At 54.7% G+C, this 19,318-nt stretch overlaps 1 protein-coding gene across 2 annotated transcripts in view; it reads right to left on the bottom strand.

Moving 5' to 3' along the window:
- stpg2 (sperm-tail PG-rich repeat containing 2) overlaps window positions 1–16,623 on the bottom strand; it is a 438,535-nt gene extending 421,912 nt beyond the window's left edge. For both annotated transcript variants that reach the window (XM_070866156.1, XM_070866147.1), the window contains exons 1-2: window positions 16,477–16,623; window positions 13,079–13,228 (exon numbers count right to left, since the gene is read on the bottom strand). In XM_070866156.1, coding sequence (XP_070722257.1) covers window positions 13,079–13,228; window positions 16,477–16,527 — 201 coding nt within the window. In that variant the 5' untranslated portion in view covers window positions 16,528–16,623. The remainder of the gene's footprint in view (window positions 1–13,078; window positions 13,229–16,476) is intronic.
- Between the last annotated feature and the right edge of the window lie 2,695 nt (window positions 16,624–19,318).

Genomic DNA, 19,318 nt, shown 5'->3' on the forward strand with positions numbered 1-19,318 from the left:
AGGGGCAGTACTGAGGGAGCGCGGCACTGTCGGAGGGGCGGTACTGAGGGAGCGCCGCACTGTCGGAGGGGCAGTACTGAGGGAGCGCCACACTGTCGGAGGGGCAGTACTCTAAACTGAGGCCCCGTCTGCCCCCTTAGGTGGATATAAAAGATCCTGTGGCACTATTTCGAAGAAGAGTTTTCCCCGGTGTCCTGGGCCAATATTTATCCCTCAATCAAAATCGCTTTTAAAAAAAAAAGGATTATCTGAAACATAGGAACATAGAAAATAGGTGCAGGAATAGGCCATTCGGCCCTTCGAGCCTGCACCACCATTCAATAAGATCATGGCTGATCATTCCCTCAGTATCCTTTTCCTGCTTTCTCTTCATACCCCTTGATCCTCTTAGCCGTAAGGGCCATATCTAACTCCCTCTTGAATAAATCCAACGAACTGGCATCAACAACTCTCTGTGGTAGGGAATTCCACAGGTTAACAACTCTCTGAATGAAGAAGTTTCTCCTCATCTCAGTCCTAAATCGCCTACCCCTTATCCTAAGCCTATGTCCCCTGGTTCTGGACTTCCCCAACATCGGGAACATTCTTCCTGCATCTTTACCTGTCCTGTCCCGTCAGAATCTTAAACGTTTCTATGAGATCCCCTCTCATCCTTCTAAACTCCAGTGAATAAAGGCCCAGTTGATCCAGTCTCTCCTCATATGACAGTCCCGCCATCCCCAGAATCAGTCTGGTGAACCTTCGCTGCACTCCCTCAATAGCAAGAACGTCCTTCCTCAGATTAGGAGACCAAAACTGAACACAATATTCCAGGTAAGGCCTCACTAAGGCCCTGTACAACTGCAGTAAGACCTTCCTGCTCCTATACTCAAATCCCCTAGCTATGAAGGCCAACGTACCATTTGCCTTCTTCACCGCCTGCTGTACCCAGATCTCATTGCACATCCCCTTTTCCTAATCTGCCGCCATCCAGATAATATTCTGCCTTCGTGTTTTTGCCCCCAAAATGGATAACCTCACATTTATCCACATTATACTGTATCTGCCATGCATTTGCCCACTCTCCTAACCTGTCCAAGTCACCCTGCAGCCTCTTAACGACCTCCTCACAACTCACACCACCACCCAGTTTAGTGTCATCTGCAAACTTGGAGATATTACACTCAATTCCTTCATCTAAATCGTTAATGTATATTGTAAAGAGCTGCGGCACTCTATTTGTCACTGCCTGCCATTCTGAAAAGGACCTGTTTATCCTGACTCTCTGCTTCCTGTCTGGGTCATTATCCCAGTGCCGTTTGTGGGAGCTTGCTGTGCACAAATTGGCTGTCGCGTTTCCTACATCACAACATTGATTGCACTTCAAAAAAGTACTTTGTTAGCTGTAAAGTGCTTTGGGACGTCCTGAAGTCGTGAAGGTCATTGTATAAATGCAAGTTCTCTCTTAATGGGAGAAACTTGTGCTGAGAAACACACAGAAGTAATGAGGACTCCTGTGTATACAGCACTGTAACACTGCCATTTTTGACTGCGACAGCCGACAACCAGTAAGAGTTACTGTTGCTTTAATATGCTTTACAGAAAACCGGAGATAGTTTGATACCTAATCCAAATCCTATATTGCCATCGTTCAGCACGTAGAACGCCAGACACATTTACTCGGAATACCTCTGCTGCCATCTGCTGCAGTGTATCTAGAATGCACCATTCTTGTCACCCAATTTTCCCTCTCCCCTCCTCTCTGTGCTGGGCTACAGTCCCACAAGCACCAGTCTGTCTCCCCAATATCTCACCCAAGGTGGCCTTTACTCATGTGTGAGCTGCGAAAGCAGGCTATTCAACTCGGGGAGGAGGGTGGGCGACAGTGGGCAAGACCGAGACTGTCCTCAACCTCAACCTCAACTCCCGAGCACAGGAGGCATTTCACATACAAGATATTTTAAAACGTACCGTTAAAAACACAGATTCCCGCTGGTGCGCTTCGTGAGGAACAGCCACTAAAGGGGACGAGTGAAACCCAGGGGGACTTTACCGTGGTCAGTGAAAAGATTGTTTCCGCTGGTGGGCGAGCGGGAAACAAGGCGACTGAGGCTGAGAGCCGTCCAAGGGTGAAGGGAGAAGGAAGGTTCTTGAACTGAGGGCTGTTAGACCATGGGATGCTTCACCAGAAGAGACTGGAACATCATTTAAAAACAAATGGGATAAGTACAGAAAGAAAGATTTGCATTTATATAGCGCCTTTCACAACCTCCTTCTTCTTGCCCTGCCACCAGATCTCCCAAAGTGTTTTACAGCCAATGAAGTACTTTTGGAGTGTAGTCACTGTTGTAATGTAGGTAACGCAGCAGCCAATTTGCGCACAGCAAGCTCCCACAAAACAGCAATGTGATAATGACCAGATCATCTGTTTTTTGTTATGTTGATTGAGGGATAAATATTGGCCCCAGGACACCGGGGATAACTCCACCTGCTCTTCTTCGAAATAGTGGCCGTGGGATCTTTTACGTCCAACTGACCTTTTTCTCCACTGAATGATTCAAGCCATACAGCCCGAGTGGCCAAGTTCCCACTTTTCAAAATAGCATTAAAGTATACATTACTGACGAGAGCAACTTCATCCTCTTAGGGCCAGCCTAGCGTTGCCAGAACTCATGATGTACAGCCTAATGCTGTTCATTGCAACTTAACCTATTATCTCAACAGATGAACCAAATAAAATAAAAATCCTTTATAAATCGAGTTCTTCGGACTGTAATGTCACTCCAGGGCCATTTAAGAGCGAACTGTACTCAACCTTTCCCTTCAATTATCAAAATGTGTTCTGACAAGGCAGTTCCACAGGCGAGATGACAGACCAAGGTAAAACTGAACTTGGCTTTTTTTTTATTGCTGTGTGCGATGTAGCGTTTCTGGCTTGTTCCAACAGCCCTTTTCCTCGTGTCACAGTAAACTACATATATAAATTAAAGGGTAACAATCCTTTAATCACGAACAGAGAGACATAAGAACATAAGAAATAGGAGCAGGAGTAGGCCATACGGCCCCTCGAGCCTGCTCTGCCATTTATTACGATCATGGCTGATCCGATCATGGACTCAGGTCCACTTCCCTGCCCGCTCCCCATAACCCCTCATTCCCTTATCGGTTAAGAAACTGTCTATCTCTGTCTTAAATCCATTCAATGTCCCAGTTTCCACAGCTCCCTGAGGCAGCAAATTCCACAGATTTACAACCCTCTTGAGAGAAAAAATTCCTCCTCATCTCATCTCAGTTTTAAATGGGCCCCTTATTCTAAGATTATGTCCCCTAGCTCTAGTCTCCCCCATCAGTGGAAACATCCTCTCTACATCCACCTTGTCAAGCCCCCTCATAATCTTATACGTTTCAATAAGATCACCTCACATTCTTCTGAATTCCAATGAGTAGAGGCCCAACCTACTCAACCTTTCCTCATAAGTCAACCCCCTCATCCCCGGAATCAATCCAGTGAACCTTCTCTGAACTGCCTCCAAAGCAAGTATATCCTTTCGTAAATATGGAAACCAAAACTGCACGCAGTATTCCAGGTCTGGCCTCACCAATACCCTGTATAACTGTAGCAAGACTTCCCTGCTTTTATACTCCATTCCCTTTGCAATAAAGGCCAGGATTCCATTGGCCTTCCTGATCACTTGCTGTACCCGCATACCAACCTTTTGTGTTTCATACACCGGGACCCCCAAGTCCCGCTGTACTGCAGCACTTTGTAATTTTTATCCATTTAAATAATAACTTGCTCTTTGATTTTTTTTCTGCCAAAGTGCATGACCTCACACTACACTCACATTATACTCCATCTGCCAAATTTTTGCCCACTCATTTAGCCTGTCTATGTCCTTTTGCAGATTTTTGTGCCCTCCTCATGCATTGTTTTTCCTCCCATCTTTGTATCGTCAGCAAACTTGGCTACATTACACTCGGTATAATGACCTGGGGGTACCTGTGCACAAATCGTTGAAGTTGGCCAGGCAGGTTGAGAAAACGGTTAACATAGAAACATAGAAAATAGGTGCAGGAGTAGGCCATTGGGCCCTTCGAGCCTGCACCACCATTCAATAAGATCATGGTGGATCATTCACCTCAGTACCCCTTTCCTGCTTTCTCTCCATACCCCTTGATCCCTTTAGCCGTAAGGCTTACGGGATCCTGGGCTTCATAAATGTAAGTATATAGAGTATAAAAGTGTGGAAGTTATGATGAACCTGTATAAAACACTCAAGAGGATAGACGGGGCCTCGGTTTAACGTCTCATATGAAAGGTGGCCCTCCGACAGTGTGGTGCTCCCTCAGTACTGCCCCTCCAATAGTGCGGCACTCCCTCAGTACTGCCCCTCCGCCAGTGCAGCACTCCCTCAGTACTGCCCCTCCGACAGTCCGGCGCTCCCTCAGTACTGCCCCTCCGACAGTGCGGCGCTCCCTCAGTACTGCCCCTCCGACAGTGCGGCGCTCCCTCAGTACTGCCCCTCCGACAGTCCGGCGCTCCCTCAGTACTGCCCCTCCGACAGTGCGGCGCTCCCTCAGTACTGCCCCACCGACAGTGCGGCGCTCCCTCAGTACTGCCCCTCCGACAGTGCGGCGCTCCCTCAGTACTGCCCCACCGACAGTGCGGCGCTCCCTCAGTACTGCCCCACCGACAGTGCGGCGCTCCCTCAGTACTGCCCCACCGACAGTGCGGCGCTCCCTCAGTACTGCCCCACCGACAGTGCGGCGCTCCCTCAGTACTGCCCCACCGACAGTGCGGCGCTCCCTCAGTACTGCCCCACCGACAGTGCGGCGCTCCCTCAGTACTGCCCCACCGACAGTGCGGCGCTCCCTCAGTACTGCCCCACCGACAGTGCGGCGCTCCCTCAGTACTGCCCCACCGACAGTGCGGCGCTCCCTCAGTACTGCCCCTCCGACAGTGCGGCGCTCCCTCAGTACTGCCCCTCCGACAGTGCGGCGCTCCCTCAGTACTGCCCCACCGACAGTGCGGCGCTCCCTCAGTACTGCACTGAGAGTGTCAGCCTAGATTTTTGTACTCAAGTCCCTGGAATGGAAAGACAAGAATGTTTTTTTTAATTCATTCATGGGATGTGGACGTCGCTGGCAAGGCCAGCATTTATTGCCCTCGAGAAGATGGTGGTGAGCTGCCTTCTTGAACCACAGAGGCTAGTTCAGAATCAACCACATTGCTGTGGGTCTGGAGTCACATATCGGTCAGACTAGGTAAGGACGGCAGATTTCCTTCTCTGAAGGACATTAGTGAACAAAAAGGGTTTTTACGACAATCCGGTAATTTCATGATCACCGTTCCGAGCTTTTTATTCCAGATTTATTTAATGAACTGAATTTAAATTCCCCAGCTGCCGTGGTGGGATTTGGACTCGGGTCTCGGGATCATTAGTCCAGGCCTCTGGATTACTGGTCCCGTAACATAACCAGCGTTTTAGATATGTTAGTGACAGGTAACTAAGGACTGGATGTTCCGCTCCTTGCTGCCTCTGTTTTCACCCCGGAGAGGCGGCAATGGTGGCGGTGAGCTGTTCCAGGCGGGCAGTCAGCTTCCAGTGCCCAGCCGGGATTTTTGGGGCCGGTTTGGGCGGAGCGCGGAGCATTACCGCCCGCAAGAGGCGCCTCTGCCCGACCGCGGGAATCCCCGCCCCCACACAGCGGGAATTTCCGCGCCCCCATCCCCCCCACCCCGCGATCCTGCCCGACCCGTAGCGCCCCCTGCTGGGAACGCCTGTGAAAGCGGGCTGCAGTGAGGCGAGTAATGTCCACCTCACGTAAGTGTGGTTGTTTTTTCTTTTATTGTTTTTTGCGATTTATGTTGTGGTGGCGTGGACTATGTAGTGGGAATGTTTTTGGTGTTTTTTTCACACTTATTTTTTCCTCCCCAGGCCTCTCTCAGAGCGCTCCGAGGACAGCTCTTTAGCTCGGTAATTTTCACTTGCTCAGCCGGCCTAGTGCCTTGAGAGGGGTGTGCAACGCCTCCTTTAGTGCTCCGCCCCACACTCAGGGCCCAGCTGACCAATTTTGCTGTCTGAGGCGCAAACCTTTCCAAGGCGGTATCAGGAACGCCGCATCGGCATCCTAAAACGCCCCTAAATCCTAAAAACCGAAAATCCAGCCCTAAATCTTTCAATGCACAGAGGGGCTGAAATTCAGGTCCACCCGGAACGGGGAGGGGTGGAGTTTCCCACGGTGTGGGTGGGGGGCGGGGGGGTATAGGGATTCCTGCAGTGTGGGTGGGGAGTGGGGGCGGAGAATTTCACGGTGTGGGTGGGGGGCGGGGGGGGCGGAGTTTCCCGCGGTGTGGGTGAGGTTTGGGGCAGGGACGGGGCTTCCCGCAGTGTGGGTGGGGGTCAGGGGGGAGCAGATTTTCCTGCGGTGTGGGTGGGGGTCAGGGGGGGAGCAGATTTTCCCGCGGTGTGGGTGGGGGAGAGCTTCCCGCGGGGGAAAGTCACCTTCTGTTAATTTGGTCTTAATGAGCCAGCTTTTCCCTGGCCTTCTTAAAGGCCTGGGTTTGCAGCTCGGCCCCGAGGAGGGAAGGCCTTTGATTGAAGGCTACGGCCTGCTTCATCTGTTGCGAGGGGGACAACGTGTTTTTCCGATACAGAACTGGAGACACTGATGCAGGCTGTGGAGGGAAGGAGGCGAGTGCTATACCCCGACACAGGCAGATCAATTGGCGAGGTCTTCACCCTGGAGAGAGATCGTTGTTCAGGTCTCGGGGACCTCCATTCATGATCGCACCGCCACCCAGTGCTGAAAACAGATGAACGACATCATCCGTCTGATGAAGGTGAGTACCTGTTTGCACCAACTGCTGACCTTCCATCTGCGAGCCTCTCCTTCACCCTTCTCTCATTTCCTACCTTCACTATATCGTCACTGAAGCAGCATTTCACTGTTGAGGCCTGTATATATATATATATATATATATATATATATGTGTGTGTGTTTTCTCGTAATGGAGGCTGCCTTTCATCTCATAGTTACACTTGTGCACTAATTCCGATGCCTCATGATATTGCTACTCAACAACATTTCTTTGTTTCAGGCCAAGGTTGCACACAATCTCCTGGAGCAAAAGAGAGCTGGTGGTGTCGAGCCTGAGATTCAGATCCTGACATCTCTGGAGGAGAGGGTCCAGGCACTAGTGGGCAGACATGCTGCCTACCCTGTGGCTTCCGGTACTGGCCATGCCGATCCCCTTGTGAGCAGCACGGGTAAGTGGGGCGTCAATCCCCTACCTCCCCCTCACGGCAGCCTTTGTGCCATTTATGCTTGCAGACGAGAGGTCGAGTGACAGCCAACGAGAAGGTCCTAGCGCTGGTGCGAGTGCAAGGGCAATGCAGGAGGACAGCCTTGAGGGCAGCGGCAGCCGAGGCCGGGGAGAGAGTGACATGGAGAGCGGGAGGCAAGGTTTGGACGACAGCACTGAGGGTACTGAAAGCCATGGGGATCCCGAGACCCTGGAGGACATAGAAACATAGAAATGTACAGCGCGGGAGGCCATTTCGGCCCATCGTGTCCGCGCAGGCCGACAGAGAGCCGCACGGCTCTCGGGCCAGCAGCCCTGAAGGTCACATATAAACCTATGAACAATGAACAATGGCGGAATGGTAAAGAGCACCCAGCCCAACCAGTTTGCCCCACACAACTGCGACACCCCTTACACCCCTGACATTGTGGGCTCGAGCCTAGATGAGACCCTGGAGCCGCTCCATCCACTGGCACGAACTCGGATGAGGCAGAGGACGAGGGGGACACTGCTTCCACTCACACGCGCCAGCTCAGATACCGGGAGTACGCGATCCGATGTAGTTTATACAGCAGAGGTGTCTGCACCGGGTGTTGCACCGGGGCCTAGTGGGCTGCAGCATGGTGACAGCCAGAGGGAACCTCAGGTGCCACCTCTCCGGGGAGCGAGTCTGCACCGGAGTTCTGCTGGGGAGGTCACAGACGAGCCCCTCGATGTTGGGGCTTATGAAAGAAGGGTGGAGGCCATGCATTCCCAGATGTTGGGGGCAGTGACAAGGATGCCAGACAGGCTGTCGGAAGTGGTGAGGAGCATGGAGGAGTCCGCCTCCCGCAGAGCCGACAGCTCTGTGCACTCCATGGAGCCCATCATTGTCAATGTGCAGGCGGTGTTGGACTCCCAGAGTGACCGTGCGGATTCAGCTGTGAGGCCACGACCGGCAGGTGATGTGGCAGCTGCCAGGGAGTGAGTGAGTTCCTTCTTTCCAATTTAGTCAACAAAAACTGCGATTCCACAAAATCTCCTTTCTCCCCCGCTGGCGGTCTCGAACAGCCCGGCACAGTGCTCCGACACAGAGTCAGGCAGAAGGGTTTTTAAAAAATGTGAATTTTGCTCCCAGTGCGGAGAGGCAGTGGTGCTGATTGCATCGTTACAACCGCATCCACAATATCACGACAGATGTGGGGTGAGCGGGGGGTGTGGCGGGGGGGGGTGGGGTGAGCGGGGGGGCCGACATGGGGGGGAGGAGCGGGGAGGGAGAGCAGGGGGGGTGGGGTGAGCGGGGCGGGACGGACGTAGGGGAGGGGGGCCGACATGAGGGGGAGAGCAGGGGGGGGGGGGAGCGGGGAGGGAGAGCAGGGGGGGTGGGGGGAAGCAGGGCGGGAGCGGGGTGGGGGGGGAGCAGGGCGGGAGCGGGGAGGGGGAGCGGGGGGGGGGGAGCGGGGCGAGGAGCGGTGGGGGGGAGCGGAGCGGGAGCGGGGGGGAGCAGTGGGGAGCGGGGCGGGAGCGGGAGCGGGGCGGGAGCAGAGGGGGGGGGAGGGGGAGCAGGGCGGGAGCGGGGCGGGAGCGGAGCAGGAGCAGGGGGGAGCGGGGCGAGGAGCCGGGGGGGGGGGGGGGGGAGCAGGGCAAGGAGCGGGGGGGAGCAGGGCGCTGCTTTCCGGCGGTAAGCGGCTATTTTGCGGAGCTAAATTTCGGCCCCAGAATATTCGGTTGCCAGTGAACCACAATTGGACCTGCAGATCTCCAATCCTTTCCAAAGTTACAGCTTGTGTCTCCCACACAGATATGTTGCTTCAGAGGATGTGTTTTTCTTCTATCGCTCTATCACTGTACTGAAAGTTAACGGAGTATTAAATATTTCACGCCCTCACTGACATTCCCACACCTTTCTTCAGTGAATCACCAGCCACCAGTGAAAGGTGCTGAGAAAACATATTCTAAGCACGACTCCACTCACCCAACACTGTTTGAAATTCTTGTCAATAAAGATTCCAGTGATCATCGAGTGACAATCCTCTCCTACAGCCGAGTGAGGAAAAGTCTGCAATGAGCTTGCCCACTGTGGCAGGCTCAGTAATCCAATAGCTCGGGGGCTAGGCAGGTTGACGGTGCTCCGGGGCACTGTTCATGATTGACCCAAGGACGAGGGACTTCAGTGACGTGCATAGACTGGAGAAGCTGGGGTTGTTCTCCTTGGAGCAGCAAAGATTGAGAGGAGATTTGATCGAGGTGTTCAAAATCACAAGGGGTCTGAACAGAGTAGACAGAGAGAAACTGTTCCCATTGACATTCCAGATCCCGAAATTCATTTTGAAGAGTGGACGATGCCTGTGCGTGAGTTCTTTTAACGTGGGGTGGCTGTTGCACACCGGCAACCACACGGGTTTAGCTGAGCAAGGTCTTGGCCCAGTGGCAAGGGGGTCCAAGACGGCTGGAGACCAGGCACTGCTATGTGAGCCTAGATGCCTATAGTGGGATGTGAGCCGTAAGGCCGGCGCTGAGCAGTGCCTTTAGGAGGGATGGTGAGAAATCCGAGGTGTGGAGAGTGAGAGTGAGACACTTGAGGCAATGCTTCACTCTCACAGGTATTGGTGCTCAGCTGAGGGCAGACACTGGGGCCTCGCTCACGCTTTGCCATTGGCGGAAGGGTCAGGAACCAGAGGACACAGATTGGCAAAAGAACCAAAGGTCGAGGTAAGAAAAAGCTTTTTTACGCAGCGAGTGCTTGGGTTCTGGAATGCACTGCCTGAAAGGGTGGTGGAGGCAGACTCGATCTCATCTTTCAAAAGGGAGTTGGATAAGTATTTGAAGAAAAAAAATTGCAGGGCTACGGGGAAAGGGCGGGGGAGTGGGACTGGCTGAAGTGCTCTTGCAGAGAGCCGGCACGGGCTCGACGGGCCGAATGGCCTCCTTCTGTGCTGTAACCGTTCTATGACTCTATGAGCCACCTGCCTGGCTTACTAACGGAAGCTGAGAGAGTAGACTGGTCATCGAGGTCTGGGATTCTGCCCACAGGATTCCACATGAGCCCGCAGTGGATAGGGTGCTCTTGCAGGCCAAACAGCGGTCAGGCCGTCGTTCCGTGTTATCGGGTTACACACCACACACTTTAGCCTTGGCTCCACAGACCTGCACCCAAGCTCTCCGCACCTGGGGTAAACGTGAGGCGTCTTACAGGAGAGAGTGTGGATAAAAAAATAAGTGTGTGAAGACTGAGGGACGGACGAAATTGAGGGGCAGGGAAAGACCAGCTGGTCCATCGATTCTGCCCCACAGCTCATGACGGCTGGAGCATCGTGACCAGACGCGTCCCACCCCCACCAGCCCGCCCTCACTACCCCCCTCCCCACAGCCATGTAATCTCTTGGGAGAAGCAAAAAGAGAAAAAAAAAACAGCGCCAATAAAGAAAGAAAGACTTGCATTATTATAGCTCCGTTACGACCACCGGACGTCCCAAAGCGCCTTACAGCCAATTAAGTACTTCTGTGTGGTCGCTGTTGTAATGTGGGAAACGCGGCAGCCAATTTGCGCACAGCAAGCTTCCACAAACAACAATGTGATAATGACCAGATAATCTATTTTTGTGATGTTGATTGAGGGATAAATATTAGCCCCAGGACACCGGAGATAGCTCCCCTGCTCTTCTTTGAAATAGTGCCATGGGATCTTTTACATCCGCCTGGGGGCAGACGGGGCCTCGGTTTAACGTCTCATCCGAAAGACGGCACCTCCGACAGTGCGGCGCTCCCTCAGCACTGCACTGGGAGCGTCAGCCTAGATTTTTGTGCTCAAGTCCCTGGCGTGGGGCTTGAACCCACAACCTTCAAGTCCCTGGAGGACCTTGATTTGCCTCAACCACTCCCTGTGGTAGCGAGTTCTACATCCCCCCCCCTCCCGCCCCCACATCTTATATTTATGGCCCCCAATTCTGGTCTCGCCCACAGAGTTGTGGCCACCATGATCCTCACTCACAACCACTAAATATATCCTTCAGTATAGAATTTGGCACCTAACACATTGAACATTTCACAAACATACCCATAGACTTTACTCCAGCAATTTCGCCACCATCCCATAACCACAAACAGCACAATGCAACTCTGGATGTCACCACCATATCTGCAATCACAGTCAAGCCAGCTGACTTCCCACGTTCGATGACCTGACTTCCCACGTTCGATGACCTGACTTCCCACGTTCGATGACCTGACTCTATTGCACAAACAAGCAGAGTGGACCTGAGCCAGGAATCAATTTCCAATGTAAAAGTGTCAGCTTGGCTCAACAGCTTGACTCTCGACTCAGAAGCTTGTGGGTTTGAGTCCCTTTGGAACACACACATAACCCAAGCTGTCACCTGGGTGCAGCGTGGTAAGGAGTGCTGCATTGCCAGAAGTGCTTTTTGGATGTGAAGAAAAAAAAGACCCCCCCCCCCCCCCCTTGCCCCTCTCATGAGGGCGAAGGGGAGGGAGTTGGGGAGGAACCTGGTTGAGAGGAACAGAGTCAGACATTCTGTCGGGGTGTGGATGCGTGGGGGGGGGGGGGGGGGAAGAGCGAAACCACGCAGTAAGATGGTACAGCACCTCTGTCCTGGACTAGATGCACAGCTGCGGTGAGAGTCAACAAGCCTGTGTTCCTAAACAGCATCATCATCATCATAGGCAGTCCCTCGAAACGAGGATGACTTGTTTCCACGCCAAAAAAGGATAAGTTCACAGATGTTTCAATGAAGGACCTAATATTCCAGGTCCTGAAGGGTGGAAGATGCCTGGATTTTTTTAACATAAGAACACAAGAAATAGGAGCAGGAGTAGGCCATACAGCCCCTCAAGCCTGCTCCGCCATTCAATAAGATCATCGCTGATCTGATCATGGACTCAGTTCTATGTCCCCGCCTGCTCCTTATATCCCCTTATCGTTTAAGAAACTGTCTATCTCTGTCTTAAATTTAGTCAGTGTCCCAGCTTCCACAACTCTCTGAAGCAGCGAATTCTACAGGTTTACAACCCTCAGAGAAGAAATTTCTCCGCACCTCAGTTTTAATTGGGCGGCCCCTTATTCTAAAATTATGCCCCCTAGTTCTAGTCTCCCCCATCAGTGGAAACATCCTCTCTGCATCCACCTTGTCAAGCCCCCTCATAATCTTATACGTTTCGATAAGATCACCTCTCATTCTTCTGAATTCCAACCTACTTAACCTTTCCTCATAAGTCAACCCCCTCATCCCTGGAATCAACCTAGTGAACCTTCTCTGAACTGCCTCCAAAGAAAGTATATCCTTTCGGAAATATGGAAACCAAAACTGCACGCAGTATTCCAGGTCTGGCCTCACCAATACCCTGTATAACTGTAGCAAGACTTCCCTGCTTTTATACTCCATCCCCTTTGCAATAAAGGCCAAGATTCAATTGGCCTTCTTGATCACTTGCTGTACCCGCATACTAATCTTTTGTGTTTCATGCACAAGTACCCCCCAGGTCCCACTGTACTGCAGCACTTTGCACACCAGCCACCACACAGGCTTGACAGAGCTAGGCCTTGGTCCAGTGGCAAGGGTTAACCAGGACGTCTGGAGACCTGCTCTGCTGCACGGACCTAGTGCGCACACATATCGCAGTGTGGGCTGGGCCCGTGCTGCCCCTGGGACCCTGGCCCCGAACTTATGCCTCGCCTGAGTAAACAGCATAGCCTGTATCTCACTGTCAGCCACTCCGTGGGACAGATGCTTGCATTTGCTCAATTCCCTAACAATATTGATCCAACTGACAGAGAGATGTTCTGTTGCTGTTACTTACATATTGTGGATTGTAATATGCGGGGCCGAGCGACGTGTCTCTGGAAGGTGGTAAGTGCCTACAGAGCGCTCCGTCCTTGGCCTCCTCAAAACCGTAGGATTGATCCCCTGAAGGGATTGACGGGGCATTGAACGAAGTGCTGCCGGCAACCTGCAAAGGAAAGATAAGGAAACCATTACGTGTTGCGCCGAAGGCATACTTTCCTCAGTTTTTAAAAAATCTCATAGGGGGAGAAATTGGCCTGGTTTACGCCTCCCATAAGCGCCTCCAGGGGGTGGGGGGGGGGGGTCAATAACAGGCGCTAAGGGCTTACCGACCGGGGCGGGTGGCGAAATTACTGACGCCCGCGAACTTCCGTGTTGGGTTAGCGCCCCGTTAGCACCCCGAATGCAAAATTCGCTCCCGCTTCCCTCGCCCCCGGGCGTCGACTGTGACAGCTGCAGGAGGAACCATCACCTCGACCGGCTGCTTGGGGGAGCGGTAATTAAAGACAGTAATGGTCAGGTAGGGCAAAATGTAATAATGTTTTCAAATCCCTCCATGGCCTCGCACCTCCCTATCTCTGCAATCTTCAGCCATATAATCCCTCAAGGCCACTGTGCGCCACCTATTCTGGCCTCTTGCACATCCACAAATGTAATTGTTCCACCGTTGGCGGCCGTGCCTTCAGCTGCCCAGGTCCTAAGCTTTGGAATTCCCTCCCTAAACCTCTCCGCCTCTCCTGTGGGGGCAGGGGCAGCTATGGGCGGGATGGTGGGGGGAAGGTGGGGAGAGAAAGTGCGGGGAAGGAAAGGGAGGGGGATGTTGGGCAGGGGGAAGGAGTCGGGGGGGGGGGAAGGAGTCGGGGGGGGGGGAAGGAGTCGGGGGGGGGGGAAGGAGTCGGGGGGGGGGAAGGAGTCGGGGGGGGGGAAGGAGTCGGGGGGGGGGAAGGAGTCGGGGGGGGGGAAGGAGTCGGGGGGGGGAAGGAGTCGGGGGGGGGAAGGAGTCGGGGGGGGGGAAGGAGTCGGGGGGGGGGAAGGAGTCGGGGGGGGGGAAGGAGTCGGGGGGGGGGAAGGAGTCGGGGGGGGGAAGGAGTCGGGGGGGGGAAGGAGTCGGGGGGGGGAAGGAGTCGGGGGGGGGGAAGGAGTCGGGGGGGGGGAAGGAGTCGGGGGGGGGAAGGAGTCGGGGGGGGGGAAGGAGTCGGGGGGGGGGAAGGAGTCGGGGGGGGGGAAGGAGTCGGGGGGGGGGAAGGAGTCGGGGGGGGGGAAGGAGTCGGGGGGGGGGAAGGAGTCGGGGGGGGGAAGGAGTCGGGGGGGGGAAGGAGTCGGGGGGGGGAAGGAGTCGGGGGGGGGAAGGAGTCGGGGGGGGGAAGGAGTCGGGGGGGGGAAGGAGTCGGGGGGGGGGAAGGAGTCGGGGGGGGGGAAGGAGTCGGGGGGGGGGAAGGAGTCGGGGGGGGGGAAGGAGTCGGGGGGGGGGAAGGAGTCGGGGGGGGGGAAGGAGTCGGGGGGGGGGAAGGAGTCGGGGGGGGGAAGGAGTCGGGGGGGGGGAAGGAGTCGGGGGGGGGAAGGAGTCGGGGGGGGGGAAGGAGTCGGGGGGGGGGAAGGAGTCGGGGGGGGGGAAGGAGTCGGGGGGGGGGAAGGAGTCGGGGGGGGGGAAGGAGTCGGGGGGGGGGAAGGAGTCGGGGGGGGGGAAGGAGTCGGGGGGGGGGGAAGGAGTCGGGGGGGGGGAAGGAGTCGGGGGGGGGAAGGAGTCGGGGGGGGGAAGGAGTCGGGGGGGGGAAGGAGTCGGGGGGGGGGAAGGAGTCGGGGGGGGGGAAGGAGTCGGGGGGGGGGAAGGAGTCGGGGGGGGGGAAGGAGTCGGGGGGGGGGAAGGAGTCGGGGGGGGGAAGGAGTCGGGGGGGGGGAAGGAGTCGGGGGGGGGGAAGGAGTCGGGGGGGGGGAAGGAGTCGGGGGGGGGAAGGAGTCGGGGGGGGGGAAGGAGTCGGGGGGGGGGGAAGGAGTCGGGGGGGGGAAGGAGTCGGGGGGGGAAGGAGTCGGGGGGGGGAAGGAGTCGGGGGGGGAAGGAGTCGGGGGGGGGAAGGAGTCGGGGGGGGGAAGGAGTCGGGGGGGGGGAAGGAGTCGGGGGGGGGGAAGGAGTCGGGGGGGGGAAGGAGTCGGGGGGGGGGAAGGAGTCGGGGGGGGGGAAGGAGTCGGGGGGGGGGAAGGAGTCGGGGGGGGGAAGGAGTCGGGGGGGGGGAAGGAGTCGGGGGGGGGGGAAGGAGTCGGGGGGGGGGAAGGAGTCGGGGGGGGGGAAGGAGTCGGGGGGGGGGAAGGAGTCGGGGGGGGGGAAGGAGTCGGGGGGGGGAAGGAGTCGGGGGGGGGGAAGGAGTCGGGGGGGGGGAAGGAGTCGGGGGGGGGGAAGGAGTCGGGGGGGGGGAAGGAGTCGGGGGGGGGGGAAGGAGTCGGGGGGGGGGAAGGAGTCGGGGGGGGGGGAAGGAGTCGGGGGGGGGGAAGGAGTCGGGGGGGGGGAAGGAGTCGGGGGGGGGAAGGAGTCGGGGGGGGAAGGAGTCGGGGGGGGAAGGAGTCGGGGGGGAAGGAGTCGGGGGGAAGGAGTCGGGGGGGGAAGGAGTCGGGGGGGGAAGGAGTCGGGGGGGGAAGGAGTCGGGGGGGAAGGAGTCGGGCGGGGGGAAGGAGTCGGGGGGGGGGAAGGAGTCGGGGGGGGGAAGGAGTCGGGGGGGGGAAGGAGTCGGGGGGGGGGAAGGAGTCGGGGGGGGGAAGGAGTCGGGGGGGGAAGGAGTCGGGGGGGGAAGGAGTCGGGGGGGGGAAGGAGTCGGGGGGGAGAGTCGGGCGGGGGGAGTCGGGGCGGGGGGGGCGAGTCGGGAGGGAAGTCGGTGGGGGGAGGAGTCGGTGTGGGTGGGGGGAAGTCAGGAGGGGAGTCGGGCGTGGGGGGGGGGAGTCGGTGGGGGGGCAAGTCGGGGGTGGGGGCGAGGGGGAAGTCGGGAGGGAGGGGGGGAGTCGAGGGGGAGGGGGGGGGGGGAGTTGAGGGGGTGGGATAAACCTCTTGTGCACACCTGCCCCAGTTCCACCTGAAGCTGGGCAGAAACCCGGGTGGGAAAATTAGAGTTACTGATAGTTACTTCACTCCTTTTTCTAAACATTTGTGTTTGGGCTGCGAACAATGACATCACAAGCCCCAGCCTGATTAGAGATGATTGGGTAATTTCCGCCATCAATCACGCCTGGAGGCCGCACTACTCTAAGTGTCGGCCATGAGTTCAGTTTACTGTAGTTCGTTGAGACTCTCTTTAAATAGACTCTGTTTTCTGATGCTGTAAAGTAGACTCTGTTTTCTGATGCTGTAACGTAGTTTCTGTTGGCTGTAAATCCTACCGTAAACAAAACCAAAACCAAAGCAACTGAACAGAAGAGTTTGGAGCTCACCTTCTTGCTCGGTGCCCTAACTGCTTTACTCAGTTTATCGACAGTGTCCATGGGGTAGGCATTGTAGTAAGCGGGTCCTGGATGGTCTGCTCCAACTGCTTTGAAACGGACCTCCCTGTTCTGTATGCTCTGCCCTCCTTTGATGTGTTCCTGAAATCCACAACACAGAAAATTGCTGCTTTGTGTCAGACTTAACTTGGATTAAATGCTGCAGTGCACGGTTTGTTCGCAATTTGTGGCCCAGTGGGATCAATTTAGGTTTATTTGTGGATATCACTCACGAACATAGGACCAGGAAGAGGCCATTTAGCCCCTTGTGACCGTCCCACCATTCAATGAGATCAAGGCTGGTCTGTACCTGAATTCCACCACCCATCTTGGTTCTGTAACCCTTGCCTAACAAAAATCTATCAATCTTAGTTTTGAAATTTTCAATTGAACCCCAGCCTCAACAGCTTTTTGAGGGGAGAGAATTTCAGATTTCCACCAGCCTTTGTGTGAAGGAATACTTCTGACATCACCCCCTGGCTCTAATTTTGCGCCCCCCCCCCCTTGTTCTGGACTCCCCCCACTACCAGAGGAAACAACTTCTCTCTCTCTACCCTATCAAAATCTTTTAATCATCTCAAATACCTAATGTAGAGCTTGCAATTTGCCACCGTAATGTGCGTTTTAACCCGATTTTTTTGCGCGTTAAAACAAAGTTTTTGTCCAAAAAATAAACTGTTTAAAACTCCACAAACCTTAAGGTGTTATCAAAATATCGCCGTTTTCAGTAACGCCATACCTAAAAAAACATAAGTTTGGCCATTTGGCACTTATTTTTTTATTTTTGAAATTTTTGGGGTTGGGACAGTGGGCGGGGGGGAGGGGGGTTTCCCTGTATTTTGTGCAATATCGGCCTTGCGGTAAAGTTGGAGAGGATGGCGTTTTCCAACACGATTCCTCCAGCAACAGCGTTTTTTTTTAAGGACGGGTATATTTTTTGGCAAAACTTACCCCATTAAAAAATGGTGGCAGTTTTCTTCTTATTTTTTCACTAAAATGCCGTTATTTGTCAAATAACGACAGTCTGGCAAAATTCTAGCCCTACATCTCTGTACTCAAGGGAACACAAGCCTAATCTGCCCTGAAATGTAACCCTTTTGGCACCCCCCCCCCGTGTCATTCTAGCTCTGATTTCTTCCCGATGTGTTAAGTTCACTTTGCAATCTTCAGCGCTGGAAACGTATTTGAAAAAGAACTTTCCGGATGGTATACTACAGGAGGAAAGTCCGAGGTATTGTCTTCACATAGCTGCGTACCACGGAGCCGAGGGCACCTAGGACACACACACACACACACACACACGGGAAGATTTTCCTCGGACATAAACGATCGCCTGTGTGCAACACCTCAAGGTAAATCGGGCAGAGAAGCTTGCACAGCCTGTTGCGCCACCTAGTGGCAAGTCGGACCGACAAGGTTGCGTGCCCGCGTGCCCACGGGCATAAATTAGCGGGTAGAAAACCCCTAGCAGAGCCTGCCCACATTTTCTGTGCGCTAATTTACCTGCACACAGAGGCGACCCTTCCGACCTAATTTGCTTCCAGGTGAGACTGCCAGAGGGCCTTACACACCCCACAGGCAACAAAGAAAGAAAGACTTGGATTTATATAGTGTTTTTCACGACCACCGGACGTCCCAAAGCGTTTTACAGCCAATGGAGTACTTTCGGAGCGTAGTCACTGTTGTAATGTAACAGCAATGTGATAATGATCTGAGAGGTCAGACGGAGCCCTCAGTTTAACGTCTCATCCGAAAGACGGCACCTCCGACAGTGCAGCACTCCCTCAGCTCTGCACTGGAGTGTCAGCCTAGATTTCTTGTGCTCAAGTCCCTGGAGTGGGACTTGAACCCTCAGCCTTTTGACTCAGGGGCGAGAGTGCTGCCCACTGAGCCACAGCTGACGGCAAAGTTCAAATACTCCTTCCCATGAATTTACATGCATCTCGCAGTCGCTACCAGCCGATGAGGAGGTTCTCATTGAGGATTTATCCACAGTTGCCACAACAGTGGCAGAAAAAAAGCAACAAACCCTTCCTAAAATATCTGATCCTGCAAGATTCAAACAGGACTGACCAACGAAAAAGAGGCAGGATGAGGAGAATGGGGTTGCGTTGCACTGAATCATCAATTTTCACTGCACTAAGTTAATTTCACAAAATGACCCTGGTAGGAAAATTCTGTGGCTACAAGAGCGGGTCAGAGGCTGGGTATTCTGCGACGAGTGTCTCACCTCCTGACTCCCCAAAGCCTTTCCACCATCTACAAGGCACAAGTCAGGAGTGTGATGGAACACTCCCCACTTGCCTGGATGAGTTGCAGCTCCAACAACACTCAAGAAGCTCGACACCATCCAGGACAAAGCAGCCGCTTTGATCGACCCCCCATCCACCACCTTCAACACTCACTCCCTCCACCACCGGCGCACCGTGGCTGCAGTGTGCACCATCTACAAGATGCACTGCAGCAACTCGCCAAGGCTTCTTCGGCAGCACCTCCCAAACCCGCCACCTCTACCACCTAGAAGGACAAGGGCAGCAGGCGCATGGGAACACCACCACTTCCACGGTCCCCTCCCAGTCTCACACCATCCTGACTTGGAAATATATCGGCCGTTCCTTCATCGTCGCTGGGTCACAATCCTGGAACTCCCTCCCTAACAGCACTGTGGGAGCACCTTCACCACACGGACTGCAGCGGTTCAAGAAGGCGGCTCACCACCACCTTCTCAAGGGGCAATTAGGGATGGGCAATAAATGTCGGCCTTGCCAGCGACGCCCACATCCCAAATTTTTTT

Source organism: Pristiophorus japonicus, chromosome 2 (genome assembly GCF_044704955.1).
Source record: "Pristiophorus japonicus isolate sPriJap1 chromosome 2, sPriJap1.hap1, whole genome shotgun sequence".
Taxonomy (NCBI): Eukaryota; Metazoa; Chordata; class Chondrichthyes; family Pristiophoridae; genus Pristiophorus; species Pristiophorus japonicus.